The following is a 27,391-nucleotide window of genomic DNA, read 5'->3' as shown; positions in this document are numbered from 1 at the left end:
TTTTTTGGTCGGGTTACTGTTCATCCTTGGAGCAAGGAGAAGTGAGCAATTTGATGTCATAGTTCTCATACACAAGCTACGAGGGAAGTAATTCTAATCATATTTTCTAACTCAGTAACAATATATCTTGTTTCATGGCTGGTTATGCTACTCTGAGGAAGAAAGGTTTTTTCCTCACTTGCTGAAATGTCGTGGTTGCAGTGGCAGAGGACGCGTGTTGTGTTGGTTTCAATATAACCGGACAGCTGCTGTTTTTTTTTTTTTTTTTTTTTTGGTCGGTGGACAGCTGCTGTTGCATTTTGTTTTTTTGTTTTTCACTACATTTTTTATTGATCAATAATTAGTCCGTCAAAAAATAATGTAGTAATATATGCTTTCCATCCAAAAAAAAACTAGTATGTATGCTTTAATCTACATAAAAGCATGTTTAGAATTAAATTGGGTTGATATAATGGTTAGCTCATTAGTTCGTTTAAACAAATGTCGGGGTTCGAATTTCGCCTTATGGATGCAGCAACCCATTAGTAATAACAAAAAAAAAGTAAAAACGTGCCTTCAACGTGTCACACACTATGAATTTTTTATTCAAATATTTTTATTTAAAGGATTTTATCAAATGATTATCAATGACATACTACAAAATTTATTTTATTTTAGATCTCACTAATTTAATTTAATAATTATTTTAAAATTTAATCTTTTAGACTTTTTTTTAACTTATAAAAATATTCTTAGTTTAAATTTAAAGACTTTAACAAACTTCTTATATATAGAAGTGTACATCGCCACTTTATAATTCAAAGAAAAAAACTTCAACAGACTAAAATTTTAAAAATAACTATTATATCTATCTATGATATGTAAGAAAATTTAATTTCTTTTAACAATCATTTAAACCAAAAAAATTTCACTACAATAAGCTAAAATTGAAAAATGTGAAGTGTAAGAACAAAATGAAAAAATAACTTTGTATTATTTTATGTCAACAGAATTTTATTCGATAACATGAAATAGATGAGATTAAAGTCAGTAGAATTAAAAAATATTTAATCAAATTAGGTTGATCTAGTGGTTAGTTCATTAATCCACTTAAGTAAGTGTTGGGAGTTTGAATTCCGTGCATACAACAACTCATTGGCCAACAGTAAACCTTTAAATGGAGATCCAATTCATAACGAATTAATTCTTAATTTGTTAGATTAAGGAATACTGTGAATAATAATAACAAAAAAAATTTAAAATTTTAATTTATTAAAGAAATACTCAATACTAATAAGGAAAAAAATTATTTAACAGAATCCTTATTAATTACTATGCATGCACTGCCACAAATTAACAAATAAATTTTTTTTTTTGAACTGATCATTTTATTAATTCAAATTAGTTCAACAAATAAAATTATTATACTACAATAAATTAACACATATTTTGCAAGAGCAGAATAACGGCCCACAGCGATAGCTCTAACAAAAATATTTAGTCTATCACTTTTTTATTTAGTTTTTTGTCAGCATCACTTCTTAATTTTTCTCAATCATCCAACAAGTATTGGAGCAAAGTCTTTCCTCACCAAACATGTGTGAAATCTACCAACCAAAAACCCCAACATCATAGTCACCTTCATTAATGCATAATCTCCATGTGGTTGGAGGCTTGTACTAGTAGGCTAGTAGCATATATTGTGCCTCATTAAAAACCACATCCGGGTTCAATTTTCAGTGGAGACACTAGATGTAGATGAACTCTCTAAGTAGTGTTAGAGAGAATCAAATAGTCGAATGGTGAGTTTATTTGTCTGTTTAAATAAATGTTGAGAGTTTGAATTTTATTTTATGCATGCAGTAATTTATTTACCTTAAATAGAATTCAGATCTAACACCTTTTGCACCTTCTATTTCTGTCGCAGTACTGAGACAGAGATTGAGAGACTGAGACTCAATATTATATTTGTTGGTTCAAATTTCAGTATTTCACTACTTCTAAAAAATGGGGACACAGGAGACTAAAATTTTTAAAGATGGAAACTGAAACTTTAATAACATTTTATATATAAAATATCTTCATTTCAATTAATTAATTTTAATTTTATTTTTTGTACAAATTAAATTAGAATTTCATTCTTGTTTCAATTTCTGTCACTCATTTTACACCAAACAAAATATTAAAATTTATTTCAATATCTATTTATTAGTCTCTGTCTCAATTTCAATTTTTCTATCTCTTTCTTTTTACCAAACGCTACCTACATCATTACCACGCGTCACCCATCCCATTCGTCCACGCAGCTTCATTGATTGAAGAAGCATCTTCTCTTCATCGCATTAGCATTCACCCTTGAGTAATTGACTTTTTCTTCAAATTTTCAAAACATGATTTTGAATGCAGAAGGAATTAAAGATCAATTTGGATAGATAATATAATTAAGATATTTTAAAAAATAAATTTAAAATATAAAAATTTAAATTAAAAATAATTTAAATTATTTTTTTAGTCACAAAAATACTTATAAAGTTATAAGACAATAATAGACAAGAAGCCCATACATTCCATACTTTATTCAAAGATTATAGAGCCCATGGAAGACGGGTTGTGTCCAAACCTGAAAAAAGAATTTGTAAAACAACAAAGAAAACGTAGGGAGAAAATATGTGGGACAAAATAATATTACAACAACACAAATATGGGGAGGATTATGAGAAAACCATGTTACCATGTAGCCATTTTGTATTGGTTTCTTTCCTGCTATGTTGCCATTTTTAAATCTGTGATTGACAATTTAAATAAAAAAAAATGTGACAGACCATGTTTAGAATTAAGTGGCAATTGATTTCTAATTAATGATATTATAGATTATAGATAATTGAGTCTACCATTCTAGATTAAGTTTGGAAGAGACTTGCACCACCATTCTATTCAGTTTCTTTTGTTATCTGAAGTCCGAACTCATTATTTATATGACTCTTTCTATGGTGCACGTAAGATTTGTGTATGATTACTATTCTTGTAGAAGACGTTAGCATTATTTTCTTGTCTGACTATAAGTGGCATGCACTTATTTTTTGGTGTAAAAAATGTATTATACATTTATTATTGTACTTCAATTCATTATCGCTTAATTAATCTAATAATTTAATTCACAGAAAAATAAGATCCGATCCTAGTCGATCATAGAACATTTCCAATTTCACTGTAATAGACATGTCCACTCTCTTTCTCAATGTCTCTCTTTTTTTTTTTTTTTTCATTTTTTGGGCAAAAACATATACTTTCTGTGTCTCACATCCAAAGTATTGTGCTTCGGCTTCCCATGTTTGACTAGTTTCTGTGTCCAAGCTTCTTCTGTATTCATCAAAAGTCAATGATTTACTTCTACTTCGTTCCGTTAATTTGCTAAACAAATGACCCTTTTAATTTAACTCTAAAGTTTGCTTCTTGGTAAGGTGTATTGGGGAATTATATTTAAAAAAAAAACTGTGTTAGAGAGCATTTTTTAAGAATAGGCAGGATTAGCTGTTTAACAAGATTAAGAAAGAGCTGCCCATAATTGTCATCCTTCGTAACTGTTATGAGTTAGGTGAGTGCATTATTTATGTAGCATCGGTTAGGGATATATTATATATATAAGTAGGAAAGTGTTACGGTGGGTAACCGGAGATAAATGAGATGGTGGCGTTGAGCGGCCCAAGTGTATGAAGGAGGAGGACTCCAGATGGATCTGCAACTCGGGAGGCTCCGTCCGACTTGCGCGCGTGAACGAATGGGGGGTGGTACCTGCAAAGACACTCCGATGCCTAAGTTAGCAAGAGTGTGAGCAGGTCTAGAGAGTATTGGGCTTAGAGATACCTGAGGGGTGTCAGTGTATTTATAGTGGTGAGCCAATAACCACCGTTGGAGTAGTGCCGTATCTTTAGGGTGCTAACCGTCCCCATTATCTTGGGGAGGTTAAGATATGGCTTTATGAAGTGGTTAGAGAGATTTTAGGGGCGGTTACACATTTGAATGAGTGTTTATCCACCAGCTAACCTCACATCCGACTTCTTCAGACCAAGTCATGGTTGATACCGACTTCTTACGTGGAGGTCGGTACTTAGCTAGGCTTAATCCTTCAGATTAGGCCTTTTATTTGGACCTGGGCCTTTATCATTGGGCCAGGGTATGAACAGTGTCCCTACTTGAGCCCAAGATCCTTTTTTAAGGCTTGGGTTCAAGTATTTAACTCGGGTTCGTAGCCGACTTTCACGGGTTTTGAAACCGACGTGATTTTCGCGACCTTTTGTTTCTGACAGTTACGTCAATTCAAGCGTCGTGTCCGTTGAGGAAGCGTTTTGGGATTGAGGGCTTTGGTAACGGTGCAATCTCATTAATGACTGCCCCGTTTTTACCATTATGCCCCTTAGCCTATTTATGAATACTTTCCCTCTCTTTCGTTTTTCCGTTTCTGCAATCTTTCCAACTTTTTCTTGCCTTGCTCGTGCTGTATTCTTGTGTTTGAAGATTTCCGTTTTCTCCAGCCTTCATTTCTTCGGATAAAGGTCAGTTTAGTTTCTTCCATGTCATACCTTATGTTTGCATGTTTTGTATTGTGAGTGGATAGGTTGGCCTGTAGATTCTAGCTTCATATCTTTCCTCTTTAGGGGCCGTGTTTTTTTATTTTTCTTTTTCTTTTTCCCTTTTGTAGGTTTCTGCCACTTTTCTTTTATATATAAAAAATGGCCTCCGTAGATGTTCTTTCTCTGTGGGTTGATGACACTGTCCTTGGGGAGGAACCCCTAGTCGATGCTGAGTTTATCACTCATCTTCGCACTCATCACCGGCTCTGTACTTCGGAGGAGGACGAGCCAAAATATGAACTGATAATCCCGGGTCCGGAAGACCGGGTTTGTTTTGGGAGAGTTAATGAGGCGGCCCCTCATTTTTTCTTTATGTATGAATGTATGATCACCCGCTTGGGTGTTTTTCTTCCTTTCTCGGATTTCGAGATATCTGTTTTGCACCACTGTAAAGTTGCCCCTACTCAACTTCACCCCAATTCTTGGGGTTTTTTGAAGATCTATCAGTTTATTAGCCACGCTCTGGACTTTCCGACCTCTTTGAGGATCTTCTTCTTTCTTTTCCATATGACTAAGCCCTTTAGTGGGCTAAACAACAAGCAGCAGTGGGTATCCTTCCGAGCCATACAAGGTCGGAGGATTTTCACCCTTTTCGACGAATCTTTTCATGACTTCAAAAACTACTTTTTCAAAGTTCAAGCCGTAGAGGGTCACCACCCCTTTTTCCTTGATGAGCACTCCTCCCCTCGCTTTCCTCTTTATTGGTTGGCTGCCTCCCCTTGTGAGAAGTATGGTCTAGACGACCTTGACGAGGTGGAGGCGGCTATTGTGGGGTTTTTCCGAGAAGCGTGGGGGAGGTCCCCATACTTGGATACTAGGAAAATCCTCCAGGGAACGCCAACTTTTGTTCAGTCTCAGCTAGGTAGCGCATGCATTCCTTATTTCCGAGTTGTTTCTACCGACTTGACTTGTAACTTTTGTTAGTTGTTTTCTTGTAGATATGGCAAAGAGGAATGCTCAGGAGGCTTACCAAAGGGTCCAGGAGGCTAAGGCGAAGTCCCGGACTAGGTCGGGTGGTGCCAGGGTGATCACCTCTCCTCCTCCTCCTCCTCCTCCTAAAAATACTGGCACTCCCTCTCAACCCATTATACTTTCTTCTTCGATTTCATCTCGGCCACTCCCTTCTGCCCAACTTCTTTCTGAGCCAGAGAAGAAGAAGCGTAAGACTTCAGAGTCTGGCTCTTCTTCTTTTGATGGTGGGGTTAAGGCGGATGCTCTGGCATTCGTCCGAAAGAACATCTATCCTTTTATAAGTATGGATGATGTTTCTGTTCGAAACCACCTCACCACCATGGCCGAGGAGAGTTTTAGGGCAGCGGGTGTTTGTGGCAAACTTTTGGACATTTTTTAGAAGACTCCCCTCAGCTCTTTGGGGGCATCCTCGAAGGTTGAGGAGTTGGAGGGGAGGCTTCTTATTTATGAAAAACATGAGAAGGAGTTGAAGGAGGAGAGGGATAAGTTGAAGAAAGAGAGGGATCACCTTAAGGAGGAGGAGGGTAAGCTGCGGGCTCAATGCACTTTGGAGGCAAATTTGAGGAAGACAGCACAAGACAGCTACCACAGTTTATTTCAAGATATTGTGGCTGTGAGGAAGGACTTGCTGAATTCTCGGAACGCATACGCCGAGTTGGAGGACTCTATCGCTGAGGGCGCTGAGGAGTCTTGGAGAATTTTCCTGGAACAAGTCAGAGTTATTGCTCCCGACTTGGACCTTTCTCCTCTACATCCTGACAAGGTGGTTATTGATGGCGCCATCGTCTATCCTCCTGCCCCCGAGGTTGTTTCCGAGTCAGATTTGAAGACTCGGGGGCAGAGGATTATTGAGTCTCTTCCTCATTCCCGAGATGCTCCGAGTTCCTTAGCCGTTCATCCGACTTCCTCTTCAGCTCCCTCTCCTGGTCCTGGTGGCGCTCCTCCTGAGTCTGGCGGTGGTGATTCCTCTACTCCCTTGAAAAGATAACTTTGTTTTTTATGGCTATATGGGGGCTCGGCCTGTGAGTCCCCCCTTTTTTAAACTTATTCATTGTTGTTGGTTGTGTGAACAATTTCCTTTTGGCCTTTTAAGGCCGTAAACAAAATATTCTGCTCTGTGCCCCCTTTTTTTTTTTTTGGATAAGGGCTTTTAAACAAAAGTGAATGCTCCTTTTTTGGATAGGGGTTTTAAGTTACCTTGTGCGTGTATGCTTTTCTGATTTTCCTGAATTCCCCTTAGCTTTTTCTTGAAAACCTTTCTTTTTGGATTGCTCGTTTTTCGTTTAAGGACTTTTCGGGTCGTCCTTTAAACTTTTTCTTAGGTTTTCCTATCTCTTTTTGTTATTCCTTTGTACTCAACTTTGCTTTTTGATGAGTTTTCATGACTTAGGTTATTTTTGCGATGCGTTTTTCTTCTACTCAGTTTTATACTCCGATCTACGGATCGAAGTGTTTCCAAGTTTTCCTACTCGGGGTCTCGTTCCGACTTGTGAGTCGGTTTGGTATCCGAGTTTTTACGATCGACTCACATAACCTCTTTACACCGACTTGTACCTCGTCGTTTTATCCTGACGACCATCTAGGTCGGTTCATGGGATTTTCACGTTTTGTCGAGCTTAAGTCGGCGCGTTTCGTAGAAAGACTTAGAAAAATAAGGGAGGATACTATAAGAGATATTATGAATGAAAAAGATCTTTATTGATTGGGGAGGTACCTTCTTTTGCTACTAAGGGTTTTGATAGCCTATTCCCTTAGTCTCTACTATGATGCCTCGTTAAAAACCCTTCTCCAGAAAAAACCCTTTTTTGGGAAAAAATCATGAAGTTGGGAAAAGAGTACATCAGGGAGTAGAGTTCGCTTTTAACTGTAGTACCTTTTCATATTACAAGCATGCCACGACCTTGGTAGCTCAGTGCCATTCAGGTCGGTTACTTTATAATAACCTTTCCCTAACACTTCCTTGATTTTGTATGGCCCCTTCCAATTTGCGGCGAGCTTTCCTTCTCCTGATTTGTTGACTCCAATGTCGTTTCTGATTAGGACCAAGTCGTCTAGGGCAAATGTTCTTCGAATGACTTTCTTGTTGTACCTGGCAGTCATCCTTTGTTTCAATGCCGCTTCTTTTATTTGGGCACCTTCTCGGACTTCGGGGAGCAAGTCGAGCTCCTCTTTATGCCCCTGTATGTTTCCGACCTCGTCATGGAGAATTACCCTTGGGCTTTGCTCATTGATTTCTATTGGAATCATGGCTTCTACGCCATAGACTAATCTGAAGGGTGTTTCTCCTGTGGTGGATTGGGGAGTTGTCCTATAGGCCCACAGCACCTGAGGGAGCTCTTCAGCCCAAGCTCCCTTTGCTTCCTGTAGTCTTTTCTTTAGTCCTGCCAGTATGACCTTGTTAGCTGCCTTGGCTTGCCCATTGGCTTGTGGGTGCTCCACCGAGGTGAATTGGTGCTTGATTTTCATACTGGCTACTAGACTTCTGAAGGTGGCATCGGTAAATTGAGTTCCATTGTCTGTAGTGATGGAATAAGGTATTCCATACCTTGTGATGATATTTTTGTAGAGGAACCTGCGACTCCTTTGAGCGGTGATGGTGGCTAGTGGTTCGGCTTCTATTCACTTTGTGAAGTAATCTATTCCCACGATCAAGTATTTGACTTGTCCTGGTGCTTGGGGAAAAGGACCTAACAAATCCATTCCCCATTTTGCAAAGGGCCAGGGAGAAGTGATACTGATGAGCTCTTCTGGTGGAGCTACGTGGAAATTTGCATGCATCTGACATGGTTGGCACTTTTTCACAAAGTCTATGGCATCTTTCTGCAAGGTCGGCCAGTAGAATCCTGCTCGGATTACTTTCCTGGCGAGTGACCTTGCTCCTAGATGGTTTCCGCAGATCCCACTATGTACCTCCTCAACCACCTCGGCGGTTCTTGAGGTCGGTACGCACTTTAGTAATGGCGTTGATATCCCTCTTCTGTAAAGGACATTTCTCACCAAAGTATAATGTTGTGCTTCCCTTCGGATCTTTTTAGCTTCTTTTTCCTCTTTAGGGAGGATGTCGAATTTCAGGTATTCGACTAAGGGATTCATCCATCCGAGGTTTAAACCGACTACCTCAAGTGTCGCTTGTTTATCTTCTGTTTTTGCTACCGAGGGTTCTTGAAGGGTTTCTTGAATCAGGATTCTGTTGTTTCCTCCTGGTTTGGTACTTGCTAACTTGGATAGGGCATCCGCTCTGCTATTTAGATCCCGAGTTATGTGTTTGACCTCGGTTTCTGCGAAGCGTCCGAGATGCTCCAGGGTTTTTTCCAAGTACCTCTTCATATTAGGGTCTTTTGCCTGATATTCTCCGCTTATTTGGGAGGTCACCACCTGTGAGTCGCTGTAGATCGTCACCTTTGTAGCACCAACTTCCTCTGCTAACTTTAATCCGGCAATCAAGGCTTCATATTCTGCCTGATTGTTTGAAGCTGGAAATTCAAATTTTAAGGAGACCTCTATCTGGGTTCCTTTTTCATCTACCAGTATTATGCCTGCGCCGCTCCCTGTTTTGTTGGAGGATCCGTCTACATAGAGTTCCCATGTAGTCGGCTTTTCCTCTTGTTCTCCTGCATATTCTGCAACGAAGTCGGCGAGGCATTGGGCTTTAATTGCTGTCCGAGTTTCATATCTCAAATCAAACTCGGAGAGCTCTATCGCCCACTGAACCATTCTTCCTGCAACATCCGTCTTTTGGAGGATTTGCTTCATGGGTTGGTTTGTACGGACTCTTATTGTATGAGCCTGAAAGTAAGGTCGTAACCTTCGTGAGGCTATCACTAAGGAGTAGGCAAACTTCTCTAGTTTGTGGTACCTTAGTTCAGGGCCTTGTAGGACCTTACTGATGAAATAGACCGGGTGTTGTCCGACCTCGTCTTCTCTTATCAGGGCTGACGAGACAGCCCTGTTTGCTACGGATAGGTATAGGACGAGATCTTTTCCCGGTATTGGTCGGGTCAAGATAGGAGGTTGGCTTAAGAACTTTTTGAACTCTTGGAACGCCTCCTCACATTCCGGAGTCCACTCGAATTGGCATCCCTTCCTTAATAAGGAAAATAGTGGAAGGGATTTTAGTGCCGAGCCTGCCAAAAATCTGGAGAGGGCTGCAAGTCGACCATTGAGCTGTTGAACCTCTCTCAAACATGTCGGGCTTTCCATTTCTAAGACGGCTCTGCATTTATCGGGATTGGCCTCAATTCCCCTTTGTGTTAGCATGAACCCTAGAAATTTCCCTGCCTCGACCGCGAAGGCGCACTTTGCGGGATTTAGCCTCATCCCGTGCGACCTTATAGTGTTGAAGACTCGTGAGAGATCGGATAAGAGGTCGACTTCTTGTTTGGTTTTTACTAGCATGTCGTCGACATATACTTCCATCAAGCTCCCTAGGTGGGGAGAAAACACTTTATTCATCAATCTTTGATACGTGGCTCCTGCATTCTTTAGTCCGAATGGCATGACCACGTAGCAATAATTGGCTCTCGGCGTGATGAAAGATGTTTTCTCCTGGTCGAGTTCATACATCGGGATTTGGTTATATCCCGAGTAGGCGTCCATGAATGATAAGTATTGATACCCCGAGCTGGAATCCATCAGGGCATCAATACTCGGTAGGGGATAAGGGTCCTTGGGACATGCCTTATTCAAGTCGGTATAGTCGACGCACATTCTCCATTTACCATTCTGTTTATTGACTAGCACTACATTGGCTAGCCATGTTGGATATTTGACCTCTCTAATAAAGCCGGCTTCCAAGAGGGCCTGTACTTGTTCTTCCACTATTAGGGCTCGTTCCGGGCCGAGCTTGCGTCTTCTTTGTTGTACAGGTCGGGATCCTGGGTAAACCGAGAACTTGTGGGACATGAGCTCGGGATCAATCCCGGGCATGTCGGAGGCCTTCCATGCGAAGAGGTCAGAATTAACTCTCAGGAGTTCGCCCAACCTTTGTTTTAGGGTTTCCCCTAGGTTGGCTCCAATGTAAGTGTTTTTTCCTTCCTCCTCTCCGACTTGTATCTCCTCTGTTTTTCCTCCCGGTTGTGGTCGCAGCTCTTCTCTGGCCCTTGTGCCGCCGAGCTCTATGGTGTGGACTTCTTTGCCCTTTCCTCTCAGGTTTAGGCTTTCATTGTAGCATTTTCTTGCCAATTTTTGGTCTCCCTTCACCGTTGCTATTCCTCCTGGTGTTGGGAATTTCATGCAAAGGTGGGGAGTAGATACCACTGCTCCAAGGCGATTAAGGGTAGTCCTGCCGATTAAGGCGTTGTAGGCTGACCCTTCATCGATGACTATGAAGTCTATGCTCAGAGTCCTTGATTTTTCCCCTTTCCCAAAAGTGGTGTGAAGGGGTAAGAATCCCAGTGGTTTTATTGGCGTATCCCCTAATCCATATAGGGTGTCGGGGTAGGCTCTCAACTCTTTTTCATCTAGCCCTAGCTTGTCGAAGGCGGGTTTGAAAAGGATGTCCGCCGAGCTTCCTTGGTCTACTAGGGTTCTGTGGAGATGGGCATTGGCTAGGATCATAGTTATCACCACGGGATCATCATGCCCGGGGATTATCCCTTGCCCATCTTCTTTTGTGAACGAGATAGTAGGGAAGTCGGGTGTCTCTTCCTCGATTTGATAGACTCTTTTGAGATGTCTTTTGCGAGAGGATTTAGTGAGGCCCCCTCCCGCAAATCCTCCCGAGATCATATGAATATGTCTCTCTGGAGTCTGCGGTGGTGGATCTCTCCTATCCATATCATCTCGCTTTCTTTTCCCGTGAGTGTCCGTCCTTTCCATGAGATATCTATCAAGCCGACCTTCTCTAGCCAGCTTTTCTATCACATTTTTGAGGTCGTAACAATCGTTGGTGGAGTGACCATATATTTTATGGTACTCGCAGTAGTCGCTGCGGCTTCCCCCTTTTTTGTTTTTAATAGGTCTAGGGGGTGGCAGCCTTTCAGTGTGGCAAATCTCTCTGTATACATCCACTATAGAAGTTTTGAGAGGAGTATAAGAGTGATATTTTCTGGGCCTCTCGAGACCGAGTTCTTCCTTCTTCTTGACTTCCCTTTCCCTCTCCTTGGATGAGGGAGGGGGTCCAGGTCGCCAACTCAGGTCTCTTAATTTCGCATTCTCTTCCATGTTGATGTACTTTTCGGCCCTTTCTTGTACATCACTTAGAGAAATGGGGTGCCTTTTAGATATGGACTGTGAGAAGGGACCTTCTCTGAGCCCATTGACTAGCCCCATTATGACTGCCTCTATGGGCAGATCTTGGATCTCCAAACATGCCTTATTGAACCTTTCCATATAGGCTCGTAAAGACTCTCCGACCTCCTGTTTTATTCCCAGGAGGCTCGGTGCATGTTTCACTTTATCTTTCTGAATTGAGAACCTCATCAAAAACTTCTTTGAGAGGTCTTCAAAGCTAGTGATTGATCTCGGGGGGAGGCTATCGAACCACTTCATCGCTGCTTTCGATAAAGTGGTCGGGAAAGCTTTGCATCTCGTAGCGTCGGAGGCATCAGCTAGATACATCCGACTTTTAAAGTTACTTAGGTGATGCTTAGGATCTGTGGTTCCATCATAGAGGTCCATATCAGGGCTTTTGAAGTTCCTCGGAACTTTTGCCCTCATTATGTCCTCGCTGAAAGGATCTTCTCCACCCGAGAGTTGGTCTTCTTGTTCGTCGCGGGAGTTGTGACTCTTGAGGGAGGATTCTAGCTGTAAGAGTTTTCTTTCTAACTCTTTTCGCCGTTCCATCTCCTCTTTGAGGTACTTTTCAGTTTCCTTCTACTTCTCCCGCTCTTGCTCCAATTGTTCTAGGCGGCTGTGGACCAATCCCATTAATTCAGCTACATGGGATGGTCCGCCTTTTTCTGATTCACGCCCATCTGAGGAATTTACCTTCGGATTCTTCACTCCGGAGGTACCCTCTCTGTGTTGATTGTTATCTTCCTGGTGTAGGGCCAGGTCTTCATCGTTATTACCTATGCCTAGATTCTCTTGTTTAGAATCTGTTTCCGCATGGCCTTCTTCGTGGGATCTGTCCGCCATCAATGGATGATCTCTCGGGTCCCCGGCAACGGCGCCAATGTTACGGTGGGTAACCGGAGATAAATGAGATGGTGGCGTTGAGCGGCCCAAGTGTATGAAGGAGGAGGACTCCAGATGGATCTGCAACTCGGGAGGCTCCGTCCGACTTGCGCGCGTGAACGAATGGGGGTGGTACCTGCAAAGACACTCCGATGCCTAAGTTAGCAAGAGTGTGAGCAGGTCTAGAGAGTATTGGGCTTAGAGATACCTGAGGGGTGTCAGTGTATTTATAGTGGTGAGCCAATAACCACCGTTGGAGTAGTGCCGTATCTTTAGGGTGCTAACCGTCCCCATTATCTTGGGGAGGTTAAGATATGGCTTTATGAAGTGGTTAGAGAGATTTTAGGGGCGGTTACACATTTGAATGAGTGTTTATCCACCAGCTAACCTCACATCCGACTTCTTCAGACCAAGTCATGGTTGATACCGACTTCTTACGTGGAGGTCGGTACTTAGCTAGGCTTAATCCTTCAGATTAGGCATTTTATTTGGACCTGGGCCTTTATCATTGGGCCAGGGTATGAACAGAAAGTATAACAATTTTTTCTTTGGAAGATATAATCTTGTATAATTGTTTCACTAATATTTGGATAATATACAAGAAAATATAATAATTTTATGGAGACGAATTCGTTATTCACATTTCATCGATTTCCCTCAGATTGAGGAGAAATAAAAATAAGAAAACAAAGTGGCATTATATATATGGAACTAGAGTTTGCTAATCTATAAAAATATTTTGGGTCAATAATTTTTAATATTTTTTATTATTATTTAATTAATATAAATATTAAATTTTTTTTAATAAATAAATTTTATTAATTTATATATGTAAAATAATAATAAATATAAGTATAAATTATATATTTTTATTATAAAATTCTTAACAAATATAAATATAAATAATTACTTATTAAATATGGATTAAAAATGATAATATTTATTAGTTAAGTACTTTTTAACCTGTAACCGGACAAAATCCGTTTAACTACTCGTTCTATATCCAAAATTTATTTCATTCAAAACAACAAAACTCATGAAAAAATTTCATCCCGTTCGGCTTTGTGCTTGTTCTAATAATTCAACTTTTTTTTTCTTAGTTTAACGGTTTACTTGTGAGTTAAGTTTTTTTTTTTAAATAGAAAAAATAAATAAAAATATTACAGGATTTGAAACTAAAAAGGAAAAATTACTGAAAAGATCCATGTGAATGTAAATAATCCAAAAAATTGTTAAATATTTTACAGGAAATGGTTGTTACAAGAACCATTTTACAATGAGAAATTAGTTCATATATAAAGGAACTACAATTTCTTTCTTAATTTCTAGCTTCTGACACCTTTCCCTCTTTTCTTTTCCCTCCTTAATTCCTTATTATTGGGTATCATGGTATCAAGCATCAAGACAATGACAGTGCCATTCAAATGTCAGTGTCAAGCAAGGGCATTTTCGTGTCCCAATAATACCCCAGGAACGTCTTTGCTGCATCGAGGCTCGGAAAATACGTTGGCTCCAGGAATATCTGACTCAGCGAGTCGCCGGAACCAATTCGGTTCCCACCAGCCTCCGCACTTCCCATCACTGCCGCCACAACCTGCTTGTAACCGAAGAAGAATCTCTTCATCGCCGCCTCTATTCCCTGCATCGCTTGCAATACCTCCACCACACTCTCCTTTTTTTCTGCATAAACCCTCATCGCGGCCTCCACTATTTCCGGCCCTCCCTTCGGATCAACCTCCACCTCCAATATCTCCGGCACCATCCTCTTCATCTCCCTACACATCTTCGTCACCTCCACTAGCTCCTTCGACCGGAAGCAAAATGCCGCCGTATCGCCGAAACACCGAATCTCGATCTGCTTCTTCAGCTTCATCAAATCGTTTGGATCCATCAATAAGTGAAGGTCCTCGATCTCCGTTAGAAGCTTCCAGATCCGCTCCACTGCGTAGCACTCCCTCGCGGCCTTCTCGAACCTTCTTCCTTCCACCGACTCCGCAACACTCTCGAGCAGCACGTGCGCGGCGCATGACCAGGACTCCACAATCTGGTGCGTCGCGCGTAGATTCAAGTTCTCGAAGTTATCCACGTGATCAAACGGCGTCGTTTCGAGAGAATGAAGCTCGTTTGGCCTGCAAATGGCGTCGTAACGGAGGATCGGTTTTCCGGCGAGGTTTGGTTCGCCCAAGCCTATAGTGTACGGACACCTCGTCATCTCGGCTTCCACGGTGGCGAGGATTCTCTGAGCCACATCCCTGGATCTGTGCCACGTGGCGAGCCTTGGAAGCAAGCTAGCCTCGCTGTAGCTTCTGTAACCGCTACTGCTGATGTCACTAACCGGAACTTCGCCACGTGTCTCAGGGCTTTCTTCCTGGTCCTTCAAGAGCGTTGCGATGAGCTGTACCTGGGCCTTGGCGAGGGACTCGAGCCTGCGGCCCCACTCGCGTTTGTTGGCATACGGCCTTGGGTCTGAGAAAACGGTTGAGATGAATCGGAAGGTGATCTCGAGGGCGTGGAGGGCGGGCTTGATGATGGGTTCGTGGGCCCAGTTAGGGAAGTTGTTTGAGGCCCAGAGTGTTCGTAGCTGAGGGAGGCTGAGGTAGTTGTCGTAAGCTTCACAAAGGGAAAACGACGCTGTTTTGAAGTCGTTTGGTGTAAGATGTAGCTGCAAAGCGGGTAAGTTTGGTTGAAGTACGGATTTGTCTGAAACGGTGAGTTTTGGGGACTTGGGATGGTGCATGTTGATGTTGGACCTTACCATCTTTGATTTCCACTCTAAATCAACCATTTTGGGATTATGATTGATGAAAAATATAAAAGTGGTACACTTAGAAAATGTTATTGATTTCGGTAATGCTAGAATTTGAGATACTAATAAGAAGGTAGATGAATGAGTATTTATATGGATGGATAAGAGGAGAGAGATTGTGGAAACAGGAAATTTGAATAGAGATGGAAACGAAAGGAAAGACGTGTGGACTGGGGGGAATGGGGGCAAAGGGAACACTACACGAACGAGGAATTTGAAAGTCGCGGCGCTATGCAATAGAATATCATTTTAAATTTCATTACGCAAAATGAGGAATTAAATTACATACACTTCATAAATAAATAGATAAATTCTGATTAAAATATGTGACGGAGGGAATATGGTGGAATATGAGAATACATGATGGAGCTTATCCACAACATAAAAAGACAAGAAAAGGAAGTTGAAGAGGAAGTGTGTTATCTTTGTTTAGAATCTAAAAATTTCAATAGTGGAGTCGTTGAAATTGGACCTTCTTAGTAGTAGTAGTAGTAGTTTCTTAGGTGCTACGCGTTAGGACTTTCAAGTTTCAACCCACGCCTTAGCCTCGTGGCCAATCACTCTTAGCCATGTTACATTAATATGCCACCATGGTTGGGTTGTTGGCTCCATGCTTCTCTTTCCGTAAGCCATGCTTCTCCATTCGGAGATTTGAATCCCCCACTCAAATATCTCTTTATCCAATTCCACCATTTATTATTATTCCTTCCATGTACGTACATTAATAGCATAAATAAATGATTTCTTCTCCTACGCTAAGATGTATCCAAAATCCAAATGCAGCTTACTCACTATTTTTATAAAATTTTCGGATATGTCTAAAATGAGTACAATAATTATGTGTTTATTGGATGAGTCACATTTATATAGATTATTAAATTTAATTAGATAAAAATCAAAGACTAATATAAAAGAAGAGTATTATTAATGGACTCTAATAAATAAAGAATATCCTAATACATAAATAAATGTTTTAAATGATAATATTTTAATATGCAATACATTAAATGGCAACAAAATTTTTTATTCTTAAATACTTAAATATAAAATATATAAATACAAAAATATAAATATTTTTTATTCAATAAAATTAATTATTATACAATAAATTTTTATAATATTAAAATATCATATTAAAATAAAATTTTAAACTGTAACATAAAAATATAAAATAATTAAAATTTTCTTTTATATTACTTGAAAAATAATTAGATTATTATATTCAAAAATTTATTAATTAACTAATTTTGTTAAAAAAATTATTATATAAAATAATTTTTCATCAAAATATTTCAAAAATATAATTTATTTAAAATATTATATATAATACATGAAAATATTAACTTTTTTATTTTTTTATTATTTTTTTAAAAAAATGGAATAAAATTAATATAATTTTAAATACATGTCTATCACATTATATATTTACTTATATTAATAAGACCTAAACTAATCAAACTTACTTAATTAAAAATATAAAACATATAAATACAAAAAAATAAATATTTTTTATTTATTAAAATTACCATTTAAAGTTTCATATATATAATATTTAAAATTATATATTTATAATAAGATCATTTTTTATTTTATTATTTTCAAATATTTTTTATTATTTTAATTAAATTTTTTATTCTCTAACTCGATCATATATATATATATATATATATATATATATATATATATTTAATAACGTAAACTTGATTAGTTTAGGTCTTACATATAAGTAAATATGTAATAAGATAGACATATTTTTAAAATTATATTATTTATTCTGTTTTTTTAAAAAATGAAAAAAATAAAAAGGTTAATATTTTCATGTATTATATATAATATTTTAAATAAATTATATTTTTAAAATATTTTGATGAAAAAATTATATTATATAATAATATTTTTAATAAAATTAATTAATTAATAAATTTTAAAAATAATAATCTAATTATTTATCAAGTAATATAAAATAAAATTTTAATTATTTTATATTTTTTTGCATAATAATTAATCTTATTGAATAAAGAATACTCATATTTTTGTATTTATATGTTTTATATTTAATTATTTAAGAATAAAAGATTTTATTATTCTTTAAAGTATTGTGTATTAAAGTATTTTTATTTAAAACATTTATTTATATATTAGGATATTCTGTATTTATTAGAGTCCATCAATACTCTTCTTTCATATTAGCCTTTATTTTTCATTTAATCAAATCTAATGGTCTATATAAATGTGGCGCATCCATGAAGCACATAATTATTATGCTCGTTTTAAACATACCCAAAAATTTCTATATATACTTAAAATCAATTACCAAGTTTATGATGATGATGATTATTATTATTATTATTATTATTATTATTATTATTATTATTATTATTATTATTATTATTATTATTATTATTAGATATAAATAATTAATTAATAGTTAATTTTTAGTTAATTCTTAGGAGTAGTAGTAGTAGTTTCTTTCCTTACATGATGAGATGCATGAGATTTAATTACTAAGCTGTTGCCTGGGTTCAACTGCATTATATTATAAAATAATTAATCATAGTAGCTTATATTCAATATTTTATATAATTTAAAGTGTATCGTGTATTATAAAGTTATTAAAAGAATAATATTATATTACTAACAAAATTTATTATTTTTAATATGATCAACATTTGTTTAATAAAAATATTTTTTTATTAAATTCTAAATCCTAAACCCTTTATCCTAAATCTCAATAATATAAAAATAAAGTATTAATTTAAAACATTAATTAATATTAATAAAAAGGTTGATCTCTAAAATTCTTTTTTAATATAAAATCACCAGCCCTATAACTTTACATTCTAATGAAACTTATAGCAGTGGCGGAACTTGAAATAAAATTTTAGGGGGTCACATACTCACATAGAAGATAATTGTCAAAATGCTTTTGATATAGACTCCATTTAAGATAAGCTCGTCTAATCTCATTTCTCTGGTTTTGGTGATATTGCCAAATTTAAAGCCGTTTTTCAAGGTCTCGTTCCAAAAAATTAAGGTCAAACTTATCAGATGTAACTTTTTGAACTTTTAAAAGTTGTATCTCACTTTTTTCGCGATTATTCATTAAAGTAGAAAAACTATCTACATGTGTTGATATTGTAAAAATTATATGTTCTCCTTCTTAAATATTAGTCTTCCTCTTAAAAAATGTATCAATTCTTTAACTTTTCATTATTATTTTATAATAAAATTTGAATATATATCCTGTAGAATATGTAAAGAAGAAGTTAGAAGAACAAATATTAAAATTTATAATATTTATTGAATTTTTTTATCAATTTATACAAATACAATAATATTAATACTTATTGAATATTCAATTATTTTTTATCATATAAAAAATTAAATTAAATAAATAGTAAAATATAAAATAATATTAAATTAAATAAATAAAAATATCTAATTTTTTATACTTAAACTTAAAGGTAGAAAGAGTATTCTTATTAAATTTATTGAGTACTTTAAGTCATAATAAAGTATTTAAACTAATTGAATTATTTTTTATCTTTTAAAAAAGTATTACTAATTTTTTTATAAAAAGTTTGGGGGAGCCGTAGCCCCCCTTGTCTGAACTAAGCTCCACCGCCGACTGAAAGGTTGAATCTAACCACTTTCATCTACGTTATTAAAAAAATAAGTAAAAAAGGATAGCTGTACGAATACAACAACGTTCTTTTTTGGTCTTGAATACAACAATGTTTAAACAAGAGGAATCTAGTTCCCCAGGATGCCATAATTCTTCCTAAACCCTAATCCCTTACCACCTCCTAATACAACATAACCTGCCCAATTGACATTATGGGACGGCAAAAATATCCATAAGAGAAAGTTTCCATTCATGACATCGTTAGTCTAAACAACGTTAATAAATTGTGTTATTATTTAATATTTAAGGACCATGCCCCGAAAGCAAAGTTGCCAAGTGGACAGGGGAAGGATAATTTTTTGATATCCTTATTTAAATTTAGTTCAATTTATTTACAATCTAAAGTCAAAATTAGTTTTCTAACCCATTTGAGCGAATTTTAATTCCTTGTCCGTTGTCCCGGTACTTGAACATCTGAACAAAATGACACCACTACGTTCCTAAAAACACTTTAAATAATTTGATTTATAGGATTTTCTGTCCATTTTTTCCGCAAAGGTTTCTCCATGATCAGTTTAAAAGAGAAGGCTTCATCTTTGTTGTTTCTTATTTTTACTGACGTCCTAAATATCGAATCTATCATCGAACTGATTGAGTGATCAATTTAATTGTTTAATGGTCTAAATGTAGTTAAATTGTGTTCTTCGATTCAATTTAATTAAATAAATAATATTATTAAAAATATAGAATAAAATTTTAAACATTTAAATTTGATAATTCGTATAAAAATAAAATTCAAAAATTTGTAATTCCACAAGATAACTTACTCTATATTTTATCATTGAAATTTCACATTCGTATTCAATGATCAAAGTTCATAAAAAAACCCTCAAACTGCAAATAAATTATAGCATCTAATAACAATTTACTAACTAAGTCACCTACAAGAAGCTAGTAGCAAGAGCACAGCCATGAAAAACTCAAAAACCCAAAAGTCCAATTATATATATACAATTATAATTGTATATATATAATTATATATAATTATATATATAATATTGTATATGTTAGGATGTCTATAGTATTGTGATTATGATGTCTTAAAAGATATTGTTAAAATTAAAGTAATATTTTTATTATTTAATAATATTTTTAAATTTAAAAAATAAAAAATATTATAAAAATATATAAATTTAATTTTAATTATATTTATATAGTCATCTATTATAATTATCGGAATATTTTGATACTAAGATTTGTCTCACACATAAAATAAAATAAAAAATAAAAAAGAGATCTTAATATATTCGACATTTGTGAATAAGTAATGAAAGTGCGTACACATAATTGAAAAAAACAGAAAAAAATGTTAAAAAAAGATTTTATTATTTTAGTATGATCCACATTTATAAATAAGTAATAGATACACATATATAATTAAAGAAGATAAGAAAAAGAAAATACACATATAATTGAAAAACATATATAAAGAATAGAATGTAAGAAAAAGAGATTTTAATCTATTTGACGTTTATGAATAGACAAGTAATGGATACACATACTCTAATTAAAGAAGACAGGAAAAAAGATACAAATACAATTAAAGAAGATAGAGAAAAGAAAGTAAAAAGAGAGATTTTAGCCTGTGAATCTATGAATAGGTAATGGACACATATACTTATATGAGATATATAATTAAAGAAGACAAAGAAAAGAAAGTACACACAAATATAATTAAAGAAAGTAGAGAAAAAAAGGGCAAAGAAAAGAAGGTACACATAAATATAATTAAAGAATATAGAGAAAAGAAGGTAAATAAAAGAGGTCTTAACCTGTCCGGCGTTGTGAATAGGTAATGGACTTTGCTCTATTCCCATTCCATGTTTGTAATCCATGATCCAAGTTGCTACGCTTTTTGACCACCTACTGCGGCTGTAACCACTAACCAGTTCAATGCCATTTACATCGCGTGGCAACCACGTGCCTCCAGTCATCCTTCTCAATCACAGGTGACATTGGGTTATTTTGGGCGCTAGGGATAAATTTGTTACCCCTAAAAGTACTGTAACAAAAAGAAATTTTCCATCGAGTTAGTTAATGGCTTAATGCCTAAAGAATCATTTTTGTATCATTTTTTCTATATTTTTTATATTTGTTTTGTGATATACAAATAGTTCTTTTATTTTCTCTCATTTTATTAGTATTTTTCAATATTTAAATAAAAAATATACATAAAAAGTGTATATATATATATATATATATATATATATATATATATATATATCATTCCATCTCTAATGTCTATCTTTAACTTTGGTTGTGGCGCAAGTTATTATGGTCTCACAAGTCAGTGAAGTCACGTAAATGTAGCAATAGTCACCGCCAACATTGGACGATGATCAGTAATAATATAATTCTTTTTCTTTTATCCTTCCACAAAATATTACGCCTATTATTTTAGAGTAATCATATTATTATATATACTTTAAAATTAATCACTAAAATTAATTATTAGTATAAAATATTTATTAAAATATAAAATATATATTAAAAATAAATTAAATAATATATATTATATAATTGGTTTTAATAACTGACTTTTTAATATATAAATAATATTTCTTATTTTAAAAAATAGAATAGTTAACCGTTAATCTCCCACTTAATGATAATAGCACTTTTTAAAAGTCAAATTCAAGTGCTATTCGTTTTTGTTTTTTTTAAGAGTTTAGCTATTTATTACCTGTTTAAAAATTTGTTGTCTTCAATTTTAATGTAATTTCGATGAGAGGTTCATTAACCAATACTTTCAAGGACATCGATTACAATTTTTTATGGTAATTTTTTTTTTCAATTTCTAGTGCAAACAAAAATAAACAAAAAAATAGTTTTTTTTCTTAATCAAATAAAAGTAGTTTATATTCAAAGATGTTATATTTGTATATTTAGAACATTGATTGATAATTTCTTTTTCGTTATCAGATGGATAATGCCAAAATTTGATAAAATGCACAAAATTGGGATGAAAACTTGTTTGACTTATAACATGTGGGAGTCAACGGTGGGAAGGTTGGTATAAATAATATTTGGTTTATGCCAACGAATGGTTATAACCAAACGAGTGATTATTATTATTATTATTATTATTATTATTATTATTATTATTATTTATGTGTAACAAGGACGCCCAAATTAATAAGTGATATGTGATCTTTTTTAATTTAATTTTGATTGAAAATAAGTTTATATATACATCAAATTACATAATATTATATCAACAAAAATAACTAATTTTTATATTATTTGAATAAATAATCATCTAAAAAATAACTATAATTAACGACTGTATAAAATATATTTTTTTTGTATTTAATAATTTACTCTCTCGATATATCAAAATTACACCTATATTTCTTTTTGTGTCCAAACAAATCAGAAGAGCAACAATAAGTGATGATATGTGCATGATATGATCCTTAATTATTAGTGGGCTATGATTAGAATGCATGGATGAAGGATGCAGAAGAATAATATTATATAATTAATAAAATCTATTATTTTTAATTAATATTTAACTAATTAATAAAAATATTTTTATATTAAATTTTAAATCTTAAACTATAAATTTAAATTTCTAATAATATAAAAATAAAATATTAATTAATATTAACAAAAAGTATTAATTCTTAATATTACTCAATACGAAATTAGGGCATTAAGTGGAGAATGACATGCATATTTAGAGATAATGAATCAATGATAGTAGATATGTATATTAGAAAGCAAAAGAATAGATATGTATATTAGAGTTGGATTTAGAACGATAAGTAAGAATCCTACGCTTGGATGTAGGATGTATTGGAGTTGCGTTACCAATATTTGGGTTTGAAAAGACCACGAAAAAGAAAAATTAAGATTAAAGGAAAGAAGAACATCAATGGAAAAAGAAGATAGCGGCATGCACTTGCTCTATTACCACCACTTCCATGGATATTGGATGCTATGGTGCCCAAAATGTTGGGACACTTAACATGTTGATTGTGTCCTTTTTTTTTTATATTTCTTTTTAATGTGTTGTTATCACACAAGGTTCTTTATTTCTATCCATAATAATATAATATGTGTGGCCTAGGATCGGATAACAATCATTTTATGGACTGATGACTTTTCTAATGTCGTCCATGAATTCAAAAGCATGCGGTCTTTCCTTTACCAAGTTGAGCAACCGAAGTCGGTTCTTCTTTATTATTATTTTTTCTAAAAAAATTGTGTTTTGTAATAAAATTTTGTTTAAAATATTACATAGACTTGCTTTGGAAGATAGAATCTACATTGCTCCAGTGATTAAATATTCAAAATGTCCCATGATATAATGACTAATAGAGTTGCTTATCAATTTAGGTTTCGGTGTTAAAACTTCTCACCTAACATTTCGTTCATAGACAAATTCTAGAGATATTAATACATTTTTAGACTTTTTCTTTTTCTTTCTATTTTTGTTTGTTTTTTTTTTTTTAATTAGACCTTTCTTTGGCATAAAAAGAAAACAAAAATACAAAACTGTTACCTCATACTATCATATATTCAATAGGAAAAGTATGAGAACCCAATGAAATATTTATACAATATGTACAATGGAGATTTATGGAGTATTAGAGATATAATTATTAGTGTTACATTTTCTTATCAGCTGAAATTTTTGGGATGAGTGGTATCATGACATGGTATTAAAGCGCTAGATCCGAAAGGTCAAGAATTCGATTCTTGGTAAACCCAAAAATTAAACTAATTTTTCGAGAAGATGTTTAGGGGACTCGTAGTGGCCATTTGAAAACATTATATATATATGGTAAATTTTAGCCTATCCTTCCTATAATAACATGTAATTTACCCTCTGTGATATGTCATCTTTTAATTGGTTGCTATGTTAACTATGGTTAAATTATTGGTAATTAAATTATAGCCCAAAGTGGGTGATTATGTAATTAAATACCTTCAAATTTAATTTCAATGCCATCCAGAAATCCCATATCATCATCACCATCACCATCATCATCATCATCATCATTATTTTCATTTTCTTTTTCGTCTTCCCCTTCTACACTATCATCATAAAAAGCCATCATAATCGATTTCACGTTCTTAAATTTTAAGATTTTCTGAATTTCGTAAACGTAAACTTAGTCTCACCTGGGCTAGGTTCACAAAACAAAAGCAGTTTTTATAACTAAACACAAAGAACACAAAACACAGAACACGACCTTACTTGAATAGGATCTGTTCTATAGGCTCGTACATCTGTATCCTTGAGTTCTAAGAAGACTTTGGTTGAACTATGACCGTGAGTTCAGAGCGTGATTAATTGTTCCAAAGCGCATGCCATCTGAACGGTGGAGGATCGTTCGCGCTACAACCTTGTGGTCGAGATGGTCTCACGGTGACTCAAATATTTTTTCCCTGTCCATTTAATTAGTTATTTTCTCTAAATACTTAGTGTGTGTTTGGATTACAGTTTGCAAACGGGAGTTTGAATAAAATTAATTTTGCAAACTTGATTTTGATGAAAAGTAAGTTTGTATTAAGTGATTTATGTTTGGCAATATTTATATCAAAATGAATTATAGTAAAATAAATGTTGTTTGGATTACACTATTTAAAATCACTTTTAGATACAAAATTACTAAAATAGACATCAACTTAAATAATTTTTGTATATTATTTTAATTTAGATATTTGAATAGATGTTATTAATTAATTCTATAATAAAATTAATATTTATACACTAAGATAAAAATAATATAAAAATTGGCAAAAATACTTTTAATTAAAACTAACAAAATATAAATTTTAGAGAGTACTAAAAATAATAAAAAAATTAAATATTTATTTTGGTAGTAATTGAAATAAATAAAAAAAATTATGATATTTTTTTATACAGTATATTTTTAGTACTCTTAATACTCTTTTTTAGTATGTTATAATTTTTTATTATTATTATTTACAATTAATTTTTTATTTAATTTACTTTCTTAATAGGATCAATATATTATATTAAAAAAAATAAAAATAATACAAAAAAATTATAATTATAAAAGTGTATAATATCAAATAAATAATTAATAAAAAAATAGTAAATAATAGAAAAAGATAGTTCATATAAACAAAAATAATATAAATAATACAATAGTATGCATAAAGGATAAAATTGGTAAAAAATAAATAAAGATTGAGTATTGATGGCTAAAAGCCCGTTGGTGAAACGCAGAAGTTAAAATTGTTGCTTCTTGAAAACGTAGTTTTGAATACAAAATCACTTCTGCGTTCATGAATCAAAAATTTGCCAAACCAAAAATTACAGCTTTCAAGATATCTAAACGACTAAACGTATTTCTTCTCTTTGAACGTGGTTGCCAAACACACCCTTATTTCCTGGTTCATCAAAATATGGAACACCCAATGAGTTTATTTTTTCTTTCAATTTCAGAGAGAAATGGGATTGGGGTAAATTGAATTTCTACACAATGATAAAAATATAACTTTATTTTTTAATGTTTATAGAAATTATATATTTATCTCTCTTATAAAAATATTTAATTACAAAATTACCTTACTTTAGTTAACATATTAACTCTTATTGAGTTAAATTAACTCAAACTAAAACTAAGCATCCAATTAAAGCATGTCACGTCACGAGGGGTAATTTACATGTTGAAATAGAGGGGGTTGGGTAGAACTCACCTATATATATATATATATATAGATTGTTTTAAAAATATAGAATAAAATATATTATTTGATTACTAAAAAGTTTAGGCTAAAAAAATTGAATTGATGATTAAACAGTAACAAAAAATAATAAATTTTAATCATTTTTAATATTTTTTAATTTAATTATGATATAGCATAGACAGGGACGTGTGGTTACACTAAAAATTAGATTAAAATAATTCGTAAATTGTGGTTATTTTTATTATATATTTATTTTTTGACGTTACATTTTATTTTATTTTCTTCCTATTACGACGACAATAATTGAATAAGTTTTTTCAACGTAAAAATTATTAAAACAAGATTTTGAAACAGGAACGAAAATGATTGTCTAAGAATTAGATGTTTGTTTGCTTTGAAAAGGAAATTATTGCAAAGTAATTTATTTCAGATATGATAATTGATAAACTCTACTTAATAAAAAATTGTCAGCAACAATTAAAAATGAGATATCAAATTTAAGATATGAGTATTAAAAAACATGTATGTTATACTATTAGTATTTTAATAGATATTTATATAATTTTTATTTATAAAAATATGTATAATATAAAAATAGTTAAGATGGTATAATTAATTTATACTTTCACAAACATTGATTATATATATATATATATATATATATATATATATAATATATATGACGTCTGTACATCGTTTGGGTCACCAGTCTTGACAAGGTTAACGAATAATCCCACTTTGGTGAAATAGCCATAAATTCATTTTAGTTGGCCAAGCTAAAGATGCACCTCTTAGTGTTTGTTTGTGTACTATTATTTTAATAAAAAAAGATCTTTTTTTAATGAAAAAATATCTTTTTTTATTTTTTAGCGTGTTTGACAAATTTCTAGTAGTAAAAGTAAAAGTATTAGAAAAATAAAAAATATCTTTTTTGAGAAGCTGTAATTTACATTTTTTTAAAAGATCTTTTTTCCTTAAAAAAAAGATGTCTTTCATGTAATAAATAAACAAAAAAGTACTTTTATATTGTTATATCTAAACATAATTGATAAATAAAAAGATCTTTTTGGATGAGATACCCAAACATAAAATTACTTTTATTTTTCCATAAGATCTTTTAAAAAAAGATATATAACTCAATAAAAGATCTTTTCTTAAAAACTCACACAAACAAATCCTTACTCTCAAAGAGCTTAGAAGAAAATAATCACACAACTTATTTTATATTCAAATAAACTTCAATTCTATTACATAAATAAAAGGTACATGAATTATTTATACTAGTGAGAAAAGGAAAAAGTTTCATAATTTAGAGGATGTGGGACTATAATACAAATTTTACTGTCTTCAATAATATGGGATTTGTATTTCCTTATTACAATTAACTAATATAATTAACCTACTAAACTCTACTTGCTCCTGTGTTAATGTATTTTTTGAATATTTTATATTCAATCTATATTAGTTTATTAGCGAGTAAAATTTAATACTAGTCCCTTAAACTTACACAATTACTTAATTTAGTTATTGAGA

At 33.6% G+C, this 27,391-nt stretch overlaps 1 protein-coding gene and 1 pseudogene across 1 annotated transcript; one reads left to right on the top strand and one right to left on the bottom strand.

Moving 5' to 3' along the window:
- Positions 1-13,911: 13,911 nt before the first annotated feature.
- On the bottom strand, positions 13,912-15,581 carry LOC130982121 (nematode resistance protein-like HSPRO2). The gene has a single exon (XM_057905987.1). It carries the CDS (start codon positions 15,481-15,483, stop codon positions 14,119-14,121), a length of 1,365 nt encoding a protein of 454 aa, XP_057761970.1. The 5' UTR covers positions 15,484-15,581; the 3' UTR covers positions 13,912-14,118.
- Positions 15,582-24,385: 8,804 nt separating this feature from the next.
- On the top strand, positions 24,386-24,577 carry LOC130984548 (small nucleolar RNA U3; annotated as a pseudogene).
- The last annotated feature ends 2,814 nt before the right edge of the window (positions 24,578-27,391 follow it).

The sequence above is a fragment of the Arachis stenosperma genome, chromosome 5 (genome assembly GCF_014773155.1).
Source record: "Arachis stenosperma cultivar V10309 chromosome 5, arast.V10309.gnm1.PFL2, whole genome shotgun sequence".
In the NCBI taxonomy this organism is placed as follows: domain Eukaryota; kingdom Viridiplantae; phylum Streptophyta; class Magnoliopsida; order Fabales; family Fabaceae; genus Arachis; species Arachis stenosperma.
This window is presented reverse-complemented; position numbering and strand designations above follow the sequence as displayed.